At 52.2% G+C, this 14,911-nt stretch overlaps 2 protein-coding genes and 1 long non-coding RNA gene across 4 annotated transcripts in view; 1 reads left to right on the forward strand and 2 right to left on the reverse strand.

The window, feature by feature from the left end:
• Window positions 1-263: 263 nt before the first annotated feature.
• On the reverse strand, window positions 264-3,177 carry SLC25A1 (solute carrier family 25 member 1). The gene is made up of 9 exons (XM_055119581.1): window positions 3,045-3,177; window positions 2,618-2,725; window positions 2,390-2,489; window positions 2,150-2,288; window positions 1,760-1,844; window positions 1,520-1,624; window positions 1,276-1,391; window positions 1,120-1,193; window positions 264-964 (listed from the first exon to the last, which is right to left on the reverse strand). Exons 1-9 carry the CDS (start codon window positions 3,127-3,129, stop codon window positions 850-852), a joined length of 927 nt encoding a protein of 308 aa, XP_054975556.1. The 5' UTR covers window positions 3,130-3,177; the 3' UTR covers window positions 264-849.
• A 790-nt stretch (window positions 3,178-3,967) lies between these two features.
• The window catches only part of LOC129399431 (uncharacterized), a 33,292-nt gene continuing 22,348 nt past the window's right edge, over window positions 3,968-14,911 (forward strand). Inside the window, exon 1 of the long non-coding RNA XR_008627077.1 lies at window positions 3,968-4,072. This is a non-coding gene — a long non-coding RNA (uncharacterized LOC129399431). The remainder of the gene's footprint in view (window positions 4,073-14,911) is intronic.
• The window catches only part of CLTCL1 (clathrin heavy chain like 1), an 87,836-nt gene continuing 76,995 nt past the window's right edge, over window positions 4,071-14,911 (reverse strand). The window contains exons 27-33 of one of the 2 annotated variants that reach the window (XM_004607471.2): window positions 12,756-12,887; window positions 11,704-11,814; window positions 11,251-11,421; window positions 8,725-8,946; window positions 5,222-5,297; window positions 4,579-4,618; window positions 4,242-4,381 (exon numbers count right to left, since the gene is read on the reverse strand). In XM_004607471.2, coding sequence (XP_004607528.2) covers window positions 4,599-4,618; window positions 5,222-5,297; window positions 8,725-8,946; window positions 11,251-11,421; window positions 11,704-11,814; window positions 12,756-12,887 — 732 coding nt within the window. In that variant the 3' untranslated portion in view covers window positions 4,242-4,381; window positions 4,579-4,598. Of the gene's footprint in view, window positions 4,382-4,578; window positions 4,619-5,221; window positions 5,298-8,724; window positions 8,947-11,250; window positions 11,422-11,703; window positions 11,815-12,755; window positions 12,888-14,911 lie in introns of both variants that reach the window. The other variant, XM_055119577.1, reaches the window with a different exon arrangement.

Genomic DNA, 14,911 nt, shown 5'->3' on the forward strand with positions numbered 1-14,911 from the left:
ACCCTGCCACAACTACAGAGCAGCTCTCCACTCTGCCCACCCAGCGCTGGCCCCGCAGGATCTTGCCCATAGGCCACAGACAAGGCCTACACAGAGTCCAGATGTCCTCTTAGTCTGGTGCTGGGTCTCTTGGGGGCAATGCTAATGCTAATAACTGGGTCATCCACTAAAATCTAGTATTCCCATGCCCCCCTGCAGTATCCTCAGGGCTGGCCCTGTCTTTTACATCAGTTTCACCGTTAATACCCACCTACACATCAGCCCACACAGGGACAGGAGATTGCGACAGGATCCGGTTTATTCTGCCTTGGGAGGGTGGTCCTGAGTGGCAAATGCCACCCTGTCCCGGGCGGAGGGAGGGCCCAAGGGCCAGTTAAGGCCAGTGGCGGGAGAAGCAGGGGGCATGTAGCCCCTGGAATGCGGAGAGGCCAGGCTAAGGCCCAGAGGCAGCTGTGGTAGGCCAGGGCAGGCAGCCCTGCTGCCCAGGGTGGAAGGCACCGGGCTGGGACCGGGCCATGGCTACAGGGCCGTGGATCCAGGCCACACGGACACCCTGGGAAGCAGATCACATGGTTACGTGGCACGGTACATGGAACACGGGCACAGAGCTCATGAGCAAGCATATGGAAAATGGGCACAGAGTCACAGGCCAGAGGAAAACCCAGCCTCGGCTGGACACATGGACACAAAGGCAGACAGATCACAGGGGATACATAGCACTATGGGATGAGGACTTAATGCCTACAGGCCATAGAGGTCAAGGTTCAGGGATGAGGGCCTTTTGGCACGACTGCACTGGAATTGTGGAAGGAGGGTAATGAGGCACCCCCCAATGTAGGCCCTCGGGGCTCAGTCCGTCTTCCACACTTTGTTCAGCAGCTTCACCACTTCATCATAGATGATGAACACAATAGCCACGTCCAGGCAGACCCGGCCTAGGCGAGGAACGGTGCCCTTGTAGAATCTGGGGGTGGAGGGTGGGGAGGAGAAAGGTCAAGGGTAGTGTCCCTGGGAAGCTGGGTAGGAAAGGATCTAAATGTAAGAACTTAGGGAATGGACTGGGGTGTGGGCAGGGGAAGCCTGAAGTGGGGACAACCATCCCTCCTTTCCCCCACTCACGCCTTGAGTCCTTCATTCCTCAGGATCTGCACGGAGCAGTCCCACGTGTTCCGATATTTGTGTGCCTCCAGGCCCTGCAGCACATGGGCATGCCACAGTGCTGACCAGCCAGGCACTGCCCTGAGCACCCCTCCCTTCTCAGGTCTCACTGCCTACCTGCATCCGGGTCTTGATCACATCCAAAGGAGTGTTTCCAAAGACACTAGCTGCACCCGCAATAGCTCCGAACACGCCAGTGATGAGTGGGTTCATGGGCTTGTTTGGGTTGTCCCCTAGATGTGAACAGAGATGATGAGAGAGAAAAGAGCATCTGAGGGCTGGGAGAAACCTGGACGAGGGTTGTCAGAGTTGGGGGGGAGGGGAAATCAATGGAGTGGGGTATCAAGGCCTGCAGACTCACCCCGGTACCAGTTGCGTAGGGAGGTCATAACGAAGAAGCGAATAGCTTGGTTGGATCCCTGTTTCAGCACAGTGGCTGTGAGACCCTGGTATGTCCCCCTCAAACCTGGGGGAGAAAAGCAGGCATAGGAGTCACACTGATGCCTCTTAGGCATAAGCTGTTGACTGGGGGAGGTGCACATAAGAGCTCTGAAGCAGGAAAAGGAAGTGCAGGCCTGAAGAAGGCAGCCAAGTGGCTTACCTTGCTCCCGAACAATTTCCCTGACGCCGTGGAAAAATCCTTTGTACTTGGGGTTGGGGGACGTCTGGTCATGGATGAACTTCACCTGGGAGGAAAGCAAAGGTGATGGTTCCCAGGGGCTTGCCCTGTGATGTGAAGGCTCAAAGCCCGCAAATCTCAGGTGAAAGGAGGAATGCCAATAAAGGGCCACCCAAGGGCACAGTGGGATACCCTCCTCATTACCAGGCCCCTCCTCATTAATGCAACTGCTATCTTTTCTGTTTATGACAGTGGTTTTCACACACCTTAAGGTCTTACTATTGAACTCAAGTGAATCTGGCCTCCAGGTTGGGCCTCACATTTCAGGCATTTCCCCCTGCAGCCTTGCTTCCACCACATTGTCTATCTTACCTTGACGGTTTCCATGGGACACACTACCACCACTGCCTCGGCCACGCCGGCACCCAGGCCGCACAGTAGCCCACGTGTGCTGTCCAGACGTCCCTGTTCGTCCCGCATGTAGTTGCTGAGGAACTCGAACATTCCAAACCTGGGGGGGGTTAAAGATAGTGGATGAGGGGCTGCCTCCGCCAGACTGCCTCTGGCGCCTCGACCCGCCTCCCCCCCCCGCCCCCTCGCAGCCCACCTCACCTGACGGCTGCTTTGGGGATGGAGCCATAGAGGAGGGAGCTGAGGCCTCGGTACAGACCCAGGACGCCATGGCTACGGACCGTCTGGCGCACGCAGTCGCCTGGGGGAAAGGGTGGTCAGCGAGCCCCGCCCCCTGCCGCGGCCGCTCCCCAAGTACTGCTCCGTTGGGCCCCGCGGCTGCCGGCTTTCCTGGTGTCGCACCCCCCAAGCCCACCGCTCCTTTCTCACCAATGCCTCGATACCGCGGCGGGTGCGAACGCTCGTCCAGCTGCAGCTGCGTCTTCACGTACTCGGTAGGGAAAGTGATGCAAATTTCGATGCCGCCCGCCAGGCCGCCTACAGGGACCGCGGACCGGAGCCCTGAGACCCGGGTCCGATAACCGAACCCCCCGCCCACCGCCACGCCCCTCCCCCGCCCCGAACTTTGCCCAGCGCCGATGCAGCTGCGACGCCGAGTCGGATCCCCACGCCCCACCCTCGCGGCCCCGGCGTATCTCTAGGGGGGCAAAAGAGAGAGGCGCCCCACCGTGCCGGCTGGGGACCAGGGCCGCACCCCCCGCTGGGCCCGGAAGTGGGGCGGGGCCCGAGCCCTGGGCCCAGCAGGAAGCGCGGCGGGGTGCATGGAACTGGGGGGTCCACGTCCCGGGGGGCCCACCTGCCAGGATCGCCTTCCCCGGGTGCGTCAGCTTGGCTTTCCCGGACGAGGGCGCAGCGGCCGCCAGGGAGCGGGGTGCGGCCATGGCAGGCGGGGAGGCGGGGCGCCCGGCGTCGACCACGAGTCCGGGCTTCGGCCTCGGGTCCGAGCCTCCTGCGCAGCGCTCAGTCCGCGGTGGCGGCGGAGGCGGCAGCGGCGGCGGCGGTGGCGACCGGTTATGGTCCGGGGGGCGGGGCGGTCGCGTCAGCTCCTGGGCTCCACCCCGCGTGGTCCGAGCCGGGCCCCGCCCCCGCCCCACCCCGCCCGCCTGGGAAACTGAGGCCGGGGCGGGACGCACAGGGCAGGCGCTTGGGCGGGGAGCGCAGGCCGGCCAATGGCGGAGCTCGGGCTCCCGGAAAAGGAGCGCGGCGGGAGCGGGGGCGGAGTTCCTGGGAGGAGTCGCTGCTCCCGGCCTGGGGGCTTTGGGCCTGAGTCCAGTTTCCAGAACCCACCGGAGTCGGGAACAGCTGGGTGCAGAAAGGGGCGTGTGTAGGGATTTGGTGGGTTTCACGAGCGACAAGGATTGCCGAGATGGGGCTTGGAGAAGGCGCGGGCCCTCCCCTGAGACACGTGGGGCAAGCCTGTCCGTGCAGGGATTGGCCTCCTGACCAGCACCGGCTGGGCTGCCACTCCCACTAAGGGATTTAGAACTCCTTGCTGTGAGCTCAGTGATTGAAGACCCCAAATACTACCTGGCCGCCTCCGTAGAAGACGCAGATCCCCCACCCACAGATAAAGCCTTGCCACATTTTCCTTGACCTCCTACCCATACCAGCACCAAGCAGAAAGCTTTGCTTTGATAAAACCGACTTTAATATTCATGATCGGCAGGAGGCTCAGAGCCAGGTTCTAAGGTTCAGCTGTGTCTTGGAAATGGCCTGGAGCGGCAGCTCTGACAAGGAGTGAAGAGAAGCACCCCTTCCCCCAACGCCAGAGGACCTCTGAGAGCAGAGCCCCCCGGACACTTGCTCCAGCCAGAGGGCCTGAAGGTAACTGGAGTTGGTCTTCTTGGGTAGACAGTCCTTGGACTCCCCAGGCTCAGGGATGGCGCAGTGGCTACCATCATCAGGTCTCAGCAAAAATAAATAATGTCCTGGTGTCCTCATCATGGTCCTCTGTACTGCTGGGGTGATAGTCTCATTAAGTGGGGTTAGAGAGGGGACTGTTGCTGAGTGCCCACTACACACTGAAGCCATACACGGGAGGCTGGGTGAAGGCAGGAGCAGTTGTATATCCATAAGGAAAGCTGGCAGGGGCTGGGCCTGCAGCTGGGCCTGCTGTCAGCATCAGCTGCTGGCCTGTAGAGGGAAAACCAAGATGAGAGAGCTCCTGCAGCCTCATGTGGGCAGGGACCTAAGAAGCAGGGTCCAGACCACCCAGAGACTGAAGCAATGGAGGGCAGTTGCCTGGAGGCAGGGCTGTAAGCGTTGCTGGTGTGGGAGAGCAGAGTCTGGCCAGGCTCTAGGATAAGCTAGTCCTGAAAAGGGACACTTACTTAGCTCAACCGGTTGGGTCTCATTCATGCCCATCAAAATCTAAAAAAACCAGATTGACATTAATGGTAGGTGGGCACATGACCCTGAGGACATAGCTGGTGGGAAAGATAAGCCAAGCTCTTATGCTTCATGCTCACGCACACATGCACACACACACACACACACACACACACACACACCACACCCCTCCCCTCCTCCATGGGCCTCTGTTAATCTGGCAAGGCATTCTAAGAGCCAATAGCTGTTCTAGGTAGTGTATTAAACTATCCATCTACCCAACGTCCAGGGAAGCTCTACCTATCCATCTACCCAATGTCCAGGAAGGCTCTACCCAAGGGCCAGGCAGGGTGGCATACAGCAGTAGCTGATAGTAGGCAGCTGCCAAGCACAAGGAATAAGCAGAGGCACCCTCATCACTCAGCAGGTACTCTCAGAGCAGCAAGGACAGTGGTTGTGATTTTCTAACATTCCCAGATACACTAACCTTTCTTTATATCTGACAGCCATTATGGTCCTCTTGTTCCCTGCCCTGTTCATTCCCACCCTGATCTGAAGTCCAGCAAGGAAGAGTGCTAAGAATAGTCTCCAGTTCCCTTCCCTTCTTAGGAGACAGGGGACTGGACCCTACGGGATATAACGTACCAAAGAGGAGAGGGGCAGTTTCCACAACATGCTCCTCTCTCTGGCGCAGGCTCTCTGAGGCATCTAGTCTGTCCACCTGTGAAGAGGCAAGAGTGAATGAGCAACAGCTGAAGGTTGTGAGCAGTCTGAGGCTCAAGGTGAACACAATGGGGAGAGGCAAGCAAAAGAAAGTTAGAGATGAGGACAGCTACACAGGGTAACTCTGGGTCCTCCAGTGACTACTAACTTCTCTGCTCCACAAGGTAGTCTTCTGTAACTGAGTGAAGGGACTGTCTTGAGGGCACAATCCCTGGTTAACTCCTGCTGCTACTGCAGTCTGTCTGTGCTTTCCAAGTGGGCACTTGTCCCATATCCAGCGACTGCAGACTGTAAATGCGGCATGCCTTACATGCCAAGTCTTCCTCTGGACAAAGGGACATTGCTATGACAATGCAGCAATTTCTGCTTCCAGTAGGTTCAGGCTTCCTCCCACCCCCCAAGAGACCAGTCACCTGATACAGAAGACACTCCATGTATAGAGAGGACATCCTGGTTGAGGCGGGGTCAATGACAACTGACTGAGGACAAGTTGCATCCTCATTCTTCCTTGCATGAGGGTTCACCAGGCACTACCTCATGCAGTGCCAACAGGCTGGCACAGGTTCATGAGAGGACCAGAGTGACGTGATGCTGTTGAGGCTGTGGGATATATAACCCTGTGCTATGGGGGTGATAGCAACAGTGTGTTTGGGATCTCTCCCCGGACAACAACACAAGTAAACAAGAAGAAAGCATGAGTTTTCCTGCAGGGCTCAGGAAAGATCAGGTCAGGTGCTGGAACTCTAGCAGAGGAAGTCTTGCCACCAGCCCTATGTCCCCACTTTCTCTATTTTTTTTTTTTTTGCTTTTTGGGTCACACCCAGCAATGCTCAGGGGTTACTCCTGGCTTTGCACTCAGGAATTGCTCCTGGCAGTGCTTGGGGGACCATATGGGATGCCGGGGATCGAACCCAGGTCGGCCGCGTGCAAGGCAAACGCCCTACCCACTGTGCTATCGCTCCGGCCCCTGTCCCCACTTTCTCAATAGACCTGTCCTATCTTTCTATTGAGAAAAAAAGACAGGAAGCACTGGTCTCAGACTTCTAGTACTAGATCTGTCTAGAGGCCCTGTACTCAGTTCTCTCAAAGTGGCTGGGGATCCCTAAATGGATCTCTTATTTTCCTTCCACTGAGTCAGCCCTCAGCTCACCAGTTCCTGAGAAAATACTCTCTAGTACTCTCTGCTTCTACCATGTTGGGCACCTGATCTGGTCTTGATGGAGACACATGGGGAGCAGTGAGGGCAAGGTTGAGGGCAGCCCCGACCAGGATGATAAGTGTCTGGGAACGCTGGGCTTGGGCAGAGGGTCCTTCCAGTGGGAAGGTAGTTACAGCTGAGACACTGTGAGCAGAGTGTGCAACTGCAGTACTAACCACCTGCTACCAGGATGACCACTGTTATTTACCACAGAAAGGAAATGTGTTCCCTGAAGTCTGTGGAGGTTTAGGGAATCCAGCACTTGCAACGACAAAGGTTCAGGTGGGTGCAGTTCCCCTTATGTTAACCTGTGAGCCTCAACACGAGGAAGAGATTAAAGCCACATTCATTCTTTTTTGTGGGGTTCAGAGCAGGCAGTCTGCTTCCATGTCCACAACTTAGAAAAGGGAAAAATAACCCACTGTGGGCAGGGTGGTTTCCATGGACTAGGTCCACAGAGCAGATACCTCCAGAAGCGAGCTGCATTCACTGTGGCTGAAAAACCAGGTATTCTTGTAAATCCAATTGCATTCCCTGGCAAATACCCTGCCATAGTGACAGTGTGGGGTCGGGGAGATGGGATTGGGGAGGGTGGGAGGGATGCTGGGTTTACTGGTGGTAGAGAATGGGCACTGGTGAAGGGATGGGTTCTCTTTGTATGGGGGAAACATGAGCACAAAAATATATAAATCTGTAACTGTACCCTCACGGTGATTCACTAATTAAAAATAAATAAATTAAAAAAATTAGAAAAAAAATTTGCATTCTCTGGCAGTCTGTGTGGCTCAGGCTAGGGCTCCAGAAAGTCTCAAAAGGCCTCATACTCAAGCATGTACTCTGGGATCCCACCTCTCTTGCAGAAGGATGATGGAACAAAAAAAAAAAAAAAAAAAAAAGGGGCTGGAGCAATAGCACAGCGGGTAGGGCGTTTGCCTTGCACGTGGCCAACCCGGGTTCGAATCCCAGCATCCCATATGGTCCCCCGAGCACCGCCAGGAGTAATTCATGAGTGCATGAGCCAGGAGTAACCCCTGTGCATCACCGGGTGTGACCCAAAAAAACAAAACAAACAAACAAACAAAAAACAACCGAAGGATGATGGCCTTGAAAGACCCCTGGGATGGCTCTTGCCAGGAATGGGACAACATCCAGGAGGCCTGTGAGCAGTAGGCAGGGCAAGATCTTACACACCAAAGCTGGCAACCAGAACCTTCCCACCACTTCCCTTTTCTTTCCTACCTCTACATTAACACTGGGAGGCACCCTTCCTTTCCTCCACCACTGAAAGAAACCACAGAATTGTGGCTTTTCTGTTTTTCATTTGTTTTTTGTGTCATACCCAGCGATGCTCAGGGGTTACTCCTGGCTCTGCACTCAGGAATTACTCCTTGCAATGCTCAGGGACCATATGTCATCAAACCCAGGTCAGCTGTGTACCAGGCAAACTCCCTACCTGCAATGCCTCTGGTCCCAGCCTGGTGGCCTTTTGGTGTTGTTAGATATCCACCTGGCTTGAAGAAGGGCTAGCTGAGCAGGTGCTGCTGAGTGGTGGCTTTTTCACAGTGTTAGAAGATACCATTGCTCCAGCCCCCAGAATGAAACTTCTAAGGCTTCAAAAGACTAGGGAGAGTTTATTGTTTATTTTATTTTATTTTTTTGGTGGTGTCAGGGATAGAACCCGGAGTCTCACACATGCAAGGAATATGTTCGACTGTAGAACCACATCTCCAGCCTAAGATGGGGAGTTTTTAAATCAAAGACTTCCAATTTGTCAAACAGCTCATTTACCTACAAAGAAAGCCAGATTGGGAAACTAGGAACAAGTGGCATCTGGATTAGCAGAAATAATTTGCCAAGGTATGTGTAAAGTCCCTAGGCCAGGGAGATATAGTTGTGGGGGTGGCATTCCTAAGTGGTGCTCAGGAGGCCCAGAGCCTCCTCCTGGTGATTCTTGACCAACCAGAAAGGTGGTTCACTGCCAGGACTCAAGGCTGTGGTACAGTTTTGTCCCACACCCCCCAAGTGTACTGTCTAAGAGGGTTCACAGTGCAGAAATCCACTCAAGTATGAAGACAAGCAGCAACAGTAACAAAAAAAAAGCAGCCAAGGCTTGTTGGGCAACCCAGGTTGGGCAATCCCAATAAGTACCAAAGCAACTCTAGGCCAGGCCAAAATCCTAGGCCATGCCACATAGTGGCCAGGAAGCCACAATAGGACTGATACTTACTTTGTTAAGGTACTCTCTCATCACCTGGATGAAGTAGGGCATGGCCAGGTCCACTAGGTTGTGTCTCCAGGCCAGCTCTAGCACCACATCTGGGGGAAGCAGGTCGTAGCAGGTGAAAAGAGAGGCAGCAAAGCACTCCCGTTTGCCTTCCTCCAGGAACCACTGCAGCAGCTTCTCGGCCAACTCAGCATCCCGTGACTCGGCAGCATGCTGCATGGCATCCTGCAAGCAGGCATAAGCACATATGGGCCCCATTCTGCCTCCAACTGGCAAGCAGCGGGAGTATGTAGGACTGCTCTGGGGTGGCCATTGAAGGGGGGATAATAGTTGTGCCAGTAAACCTGCTAAAGGCCAGTCATCATGGTCATCATAGCTGGTGCTCAAAGAGCAATGTGACTTTTTTCCGGATATAAACAGTCCCTAAAAAAATCCCTAGTCACTGAGGCTGAAGCCATAGCACAGTGGGTAGGGCGTTTGCCTTGCATGCGGCTGACCCAGGTTCGATTCCCAGCATCCCATATGGTCCCCTGAGCACCGCCAGAGGTCATTCCTGAGTGCAGAGCCAGGAGTGACTCCTGTGTATTGCCAGGTGTGACCCAAAAAGCCAAAAAAAAAAGAAAAAAGAAAAAAGAAAAAAAATCCCCAGTCACTACTTTTAGTTCTTACCTGCTCTTGTCTGGGCACCAGCCTCATCAGCCATATCAACTCAAAGTAACCACTGCAAACCACGCGTCCCCCAATGTTTCTCAGTGGTCCCAGACTCCCCCACTCAGTTATTGCCCTATCTGGCTGGTTCTCCAGGTAGAACACATAAACTCAGTGGCCACCTCGCTGCACACTCTGCTTATGAGAGCCTGTGTCTTGAAGACCTTACATTAACCACAGCAGGACATGGAAGCTATGATCCAGCTGGCAGTAGCTTCCTTCAGGTCTGTCTGAGCCTCTACTTCATCTTCATCTAGGGCCTGTGTTTGAGAACCATGTGGTGTGATCTCAGAGATTTGATGGCATTTTCTCTCAGTTCCTACAAAAACCACCAGCACTCTGCTGGAGCTAGATGCCATGTAATAGTCCCAACTAAGAGGTGCCAATTTGGAATGAAGCACAACAAGAATCTGGTGTCAAGGATCTCTGGCCGTTGTGGTCTTAGAGGAAGGCTTCTGCACTGGGCAGAGGGCAGCAGCTATCCATGTATCCTGGGAAGGGACTCAGGATGCTAAGGGGTAACCCCTCACATAATGCTCATGGTCTGCAGAAAGGGTCCTGAGGAGGGCTGGAGCAGTATTATGGTAGGGTGTTTGTCTTGCATGTGGCTGAGCCGTGTTCAATTCCTGGCAGCCCATATGGTCCCCTGAACACTGCCAGGAGTCCTGTTTCTGCCCTGAACATTGTTGAGTATGGCTCCAAAACAAGAAACAAAAATCAACAAAAAAAGGGGTCCCTGGGATTCCCAGCACAGGAACCGTTGTTTCACTGCATATGACAATGCGGGGTCTCCCATGCAGCTGCACCTTACTCCAAATTTGAGAGATCCCAAAGCCAGGTAAAGGTCTTCAGAGCCCTGGTCTCTCCAGGTGACCTGTCCTGAGCAACAGATGCCCAGCCCTGAGGGTGGCTGAGGCACCACATAACAGCAGAAGCTGTATTTTATTTATTGTTTTGGTTTTGAGACCATACCTGGTGGTACTAAGGGTTTTTTCCTGTTTATGTGCTCAGGGTTTATTCCTGGTGGGTTTGGGGGACCACATGGGATGCCAGGGATAAATCTGGGCTGGCTTCTTGCAAGGCACATGTCCAACATGCTTTACTATCACTCTGGCCCCCTAATTTAGTTTTCTTATTTCCAATATCTGGAAAGGAAGTAAAGCAGGTGCCAAGTGTACTGCTACACTGAATTAGGGGAGAGTGAAAGATAAGTAACTGCTTGTGGGGAAAAAACTCTGGGACAAGAATCAACACCATGAAAGCAAGCCCTCTCCTGCCCAGCACCACCTGGCAGTGCTTGAGCAGTGCTCACTCCTGCTTCTGAACTTAGGGATCACTCTTGGTGGGGGACAGGAAGAAATAATCAAACCCAGGTTAGCTGTGTGCAAAAAAAGCACTCTACCTGCTGTGCTATTTTTTCAGCTCTGAGAAGCGAGTCTTAGGATCCAATTTTTTTTTTTTGCTTTTTTGGGTCACACCCAGCGATGCTCAGGGGTTACTCCTGGCTTTGCACTCAGGAACTACTCCTGGCGGTGCTTGGGGGACCATATGGGATGCCGGGGATCGAACCCGGGTCGGCCGCGTGCAAGGCAAACGCCCTACCCGCTGTGCTATCGCTCTGGCCCCAGGATCCAAATTTTTTAGGGGCTCTAAAAAGCTCTAGATTGCTTCCAACTTTGACCTTTGTCCTAAAAAAATTCTCCCATTAGCTTCATCTTCTGTCTTGAAATTACCTCTACCCAACCCAGATCATCAGGGAGACCATGGTGGTGGGGCGCTGGGACTAGCTCTGCTGTGGCTGCTTTGCACCATGACACTGACCTTGTAGAGATGGTCCTTCTTGCAGAGCTCCACGCTCTGGGCCCACCGGTTGTTGCCCTTGTACAGATAAGCAGCAATGCGCCTGAACTCAATCAGGTGGTGCTTCTCCAATTGCTGAGCTAGGGCGATGTTATCAAAGTTGTCATAGGCATCAATAGATGACCTCAAACCCTAGGAGGTGACAGTCATTCCATGAGTGACGGACACAATAGTGCATATACCAGGAATGATTCAGTGGTGGTTGCTGCCACCATGGCCTAATAAAGGAGATTCCTGGTCATCTACCCACACTGTCCCATGGGGTACACAGTTCCTCTGGTGAAAGGGGAAGCATGTAGAGAACATGCTAGCCTTCTGCAGGAGTGGCTTTCCAGGTCCCCAGGACACAAAGATAGCTGCATGGGTTTCTGGGGCATGGGAGAAATTGCTGCTACAAAACTTTTCCATACACACCTGAAAATCTTCCTCTTCCGTCAGCAGGTGGTTTAGTGCTTCATTCACACTCTTGTTGTTGTGGCTCTGGACTGAACGTAGATAAGGTTTCACCAGGGGCAACTGACCTGCCTGACAAATCAGGAGAACAATCAGGCACTCAAATAAGTTGTCATGAGAGAGCAGGGCTGCGGTCCATGACACACTACTGGCTACAGGTCTCCTCTGGAGGATGGCAACAGTAGGCCCTCTGTGCATGCACACATAAAGGCCTTCTGGATTATTCAGTACATATCAGTTTTTAATGCTGACTTTCTTTTTTGCTGGAAATGGTAGGGTTTGATGCTCAGGGGTTACTCCTGGCTCTGCACTCAGGAATTACTCCTGGTGGTGCTTTGGGGGACTATGTATGGGATATTAGGGATTGAACTTGGGTCAGCCCATACCATCTCTCCAGCCCTCAATGAACTTTCTGTCTGGGAAAAAAATATAAAATTATAGCAGGGGCTGGCATGACAGTATAGTGGGTAGGGCATCCCTGGCACCCTGCAGGATTTCCAGAGCCTGCCAGGAGTGATCCCTGAGCACAGAGCTAGGAGTAGGCCATGAGCACCACCAGGTGTGGCCCAAAAAAGCAGAAAAAAATTATAGCAGTGTGATTATGATCTTTAGATTAACTGGGAATCAATTTCAAAAACCATGTTTTAAAGTTTTTGGCCAAATATAGACTAGAGACTGAACGCAATGGCCACTCAACACCTTTATTGCAAACCACAACACCTAATCAGAGAGAGAGAACAAAAGGGAATACCCTGCCATAGTGGCAGTGTGGGGTGGGGGGAGACGGGACTGGGAAGGGGGGGTGGGATGTTGGGTTTACTGGTGGTGGAGAATGGGCACTGGTGAAGGGATGGGTTATCAAACTTTGTAAGGGAGAAACATGAGCACAAAAATGTATAAATCTGTAACTGTACCCTCACGTTGACTCACTAATTAAAAATAAACTATAAAAAAAAAAATAAAGTTTTTGGCCAGCTTACTCTTCTCAGCTCTTGGGATTCTAGCTGACTTACCTTTGAAAAGAAGCCAACAGTCCGAGTGTGGTCTAGCCGGGGTGCAAGCACCAGAAGTAGGTCATTGATGAGCAGAGGTTTGTAGTCTAAATAGAACTGAAGGGCCTTATAACAGAGTTCCACATTGGCCACCTGCAGGTGAAGCAGAACCAAGGCTCAAACAATTCCCACTCATGGAAGCCCCAGACTCTGCTTCCAATGCCACACACTCCACTGCCATACTTCCTCTGTATTTTGCTCTTTAATACATGTGATTCATTAGTAAGGCTGGTGGGATAGCTCTTATGAGACTAAGCACTATCCCAACTACTCCCTTTCCACTTCTGAAGCATTTTTCTCCTCAGTACTTCCCGACCTAACAATTAATCAAAGAGGCAGGTCTTTATCTCCTGCCCCACCCTGATTCCATTTTGGTTTCTGACATGAGGTCAATGCTCAACCTGTATCTGCTGAGGGAATGAACGACCAAGTCATAATAAACTCAAACACCAAAACATGGTTTCATTAAGTAAGATTTCCCTAGCTCTCTTCTAAAAGCTCAGTCTGAGCTGTGAGGATAATTGCAACATGTTCTGTTACATCCCCACTGCTGTGGAGCTCACAGTAGGTAGCCCCATTTAGCAAAGGACAGGGTTTCTCTTGGAGGAGCCTGTGCCCACTGTCCCAGGTTTCAGCATCTGATCAGCTACTGAGACTATTTGCTGACACATTCTTGACAGATTGTCCTTGCTCAGTCAGGGTCTTGCTGATCTTGGGGACTAGTGTAGGCAGTAATATGGGTATCTACATGAAGATGTGGATGCAGGGCATGGGTCACAGAACTACCTACAGTCATGCTGGGCTGAGATCGATGGTAGCAGTATGGGGCCCAGTGAGGTATGCAGACGAAAAAGCAAGGAAAGAGGGAAGACTACAGTCCTGGTATATTTATACTCTGGCTAGTACTGACAATGATGCCTCTCCACTCCTTAACTAGGGCAGGGTACTTGGCACTCTCAAGAAATAGCAGTTTTGGGGCTGGAGCAATAGCACAGCGGGTAGGGCGTTTGCATTTCATGCGGCCAACCCAGGTTCAAATCCCAGCATCCCATATGTCCCCCGAACACCGCCAGGAGTAATTCCTGAGTGTATGAGCCAGGAGTAACCCCTGTGCATTGCTGGGTGTGACCCAAAAACCAAAAAAAAAAAAAAGAAATAGCAGTTTTCCAGCCCTCTGGAGGCAACTCCATTCTGGGGCACTGATACTCTATGGAACTACATGCCAGGATGGAAGTACCAGCATGTCCATATCCACTTGCCCTGATGTCATACTGGATGTGCACTTTGTCTATTGAGCCCCGACCCAGAAATAGGGCATCACTCCTAGTTCATGCTCAAGGCTGGAGATAGTACAGGGATGAAGGAACTTGCCTTGTATTGCAATAGCCCTGGTTCAAGTTCCCAGCATTGAATATAATCCTTTAAGCACCTCCTGGGGTCACTCCTAAGCACAGAGCTAGAAATAGGCCTTGACCACCACCAGATGTGGCCCAAATACCAAAACCAAACAAAGAAAATCGAAAAGCAATGCTCAGAAATTTCGTCATGAGATTGCTATTGTGTTCTAACTTCTGACATTCATCACACTGTTTTAAAGACGCAACTATTGTATGCCAGGAACCTATCATTGATGGTTTGGCTGGTAAGAAGCATATATTATGCCCGTGTTATCAATGGGATAACTGAGGTTCAGAGCAAAGAAACCTAGCTCAAAGGGAAAGAGATAAAATTACTCAGCCCTTTGCAATCAAGGTCTCCCATCAACAAGTCCCTTGTCTTATTCTCCTGTATAGGAAAAAGGTGATTCCAAAACACATCTCTTTAGCAAGCATACTGTAGATAATGTCCCCTCTAAATGAGCCATGAGACCAACCTGTGACTGTTGTGATGAGGCAAAGACCTGCCTCTCCCCCAGCTAAGAGCTTATAGGAGTTTTGTTTCCCAAGTTGCAGGAAAGTAAAGGCAGTGTACACACTAATAAGTCTTGGCTGTCACTACCTTACATAATTCTTTTCTCTTTTTTTTTTTGGCCATAATGAGTGATACTCAGGCCTTACTCTGGGCTATGTGTTCAGGGCTCAGGGGACTTGAACCTGGGTCGATCATGTGCAAGGCAA

This window comes from Sorex araneus, chromosome 11, assembly GCF_027595985.1.
Source record: "Sorex araneus isolate mSorAra2 chromosome 11, mSorAra2.pri, whole genome shotgun sequence".
NCBI classification, from domain to species: Eukaryota; Metazoa; Chordata; class Mammalia; order Eulipotyphla; family Soricidae; genus Sorex; species Sorex araneus.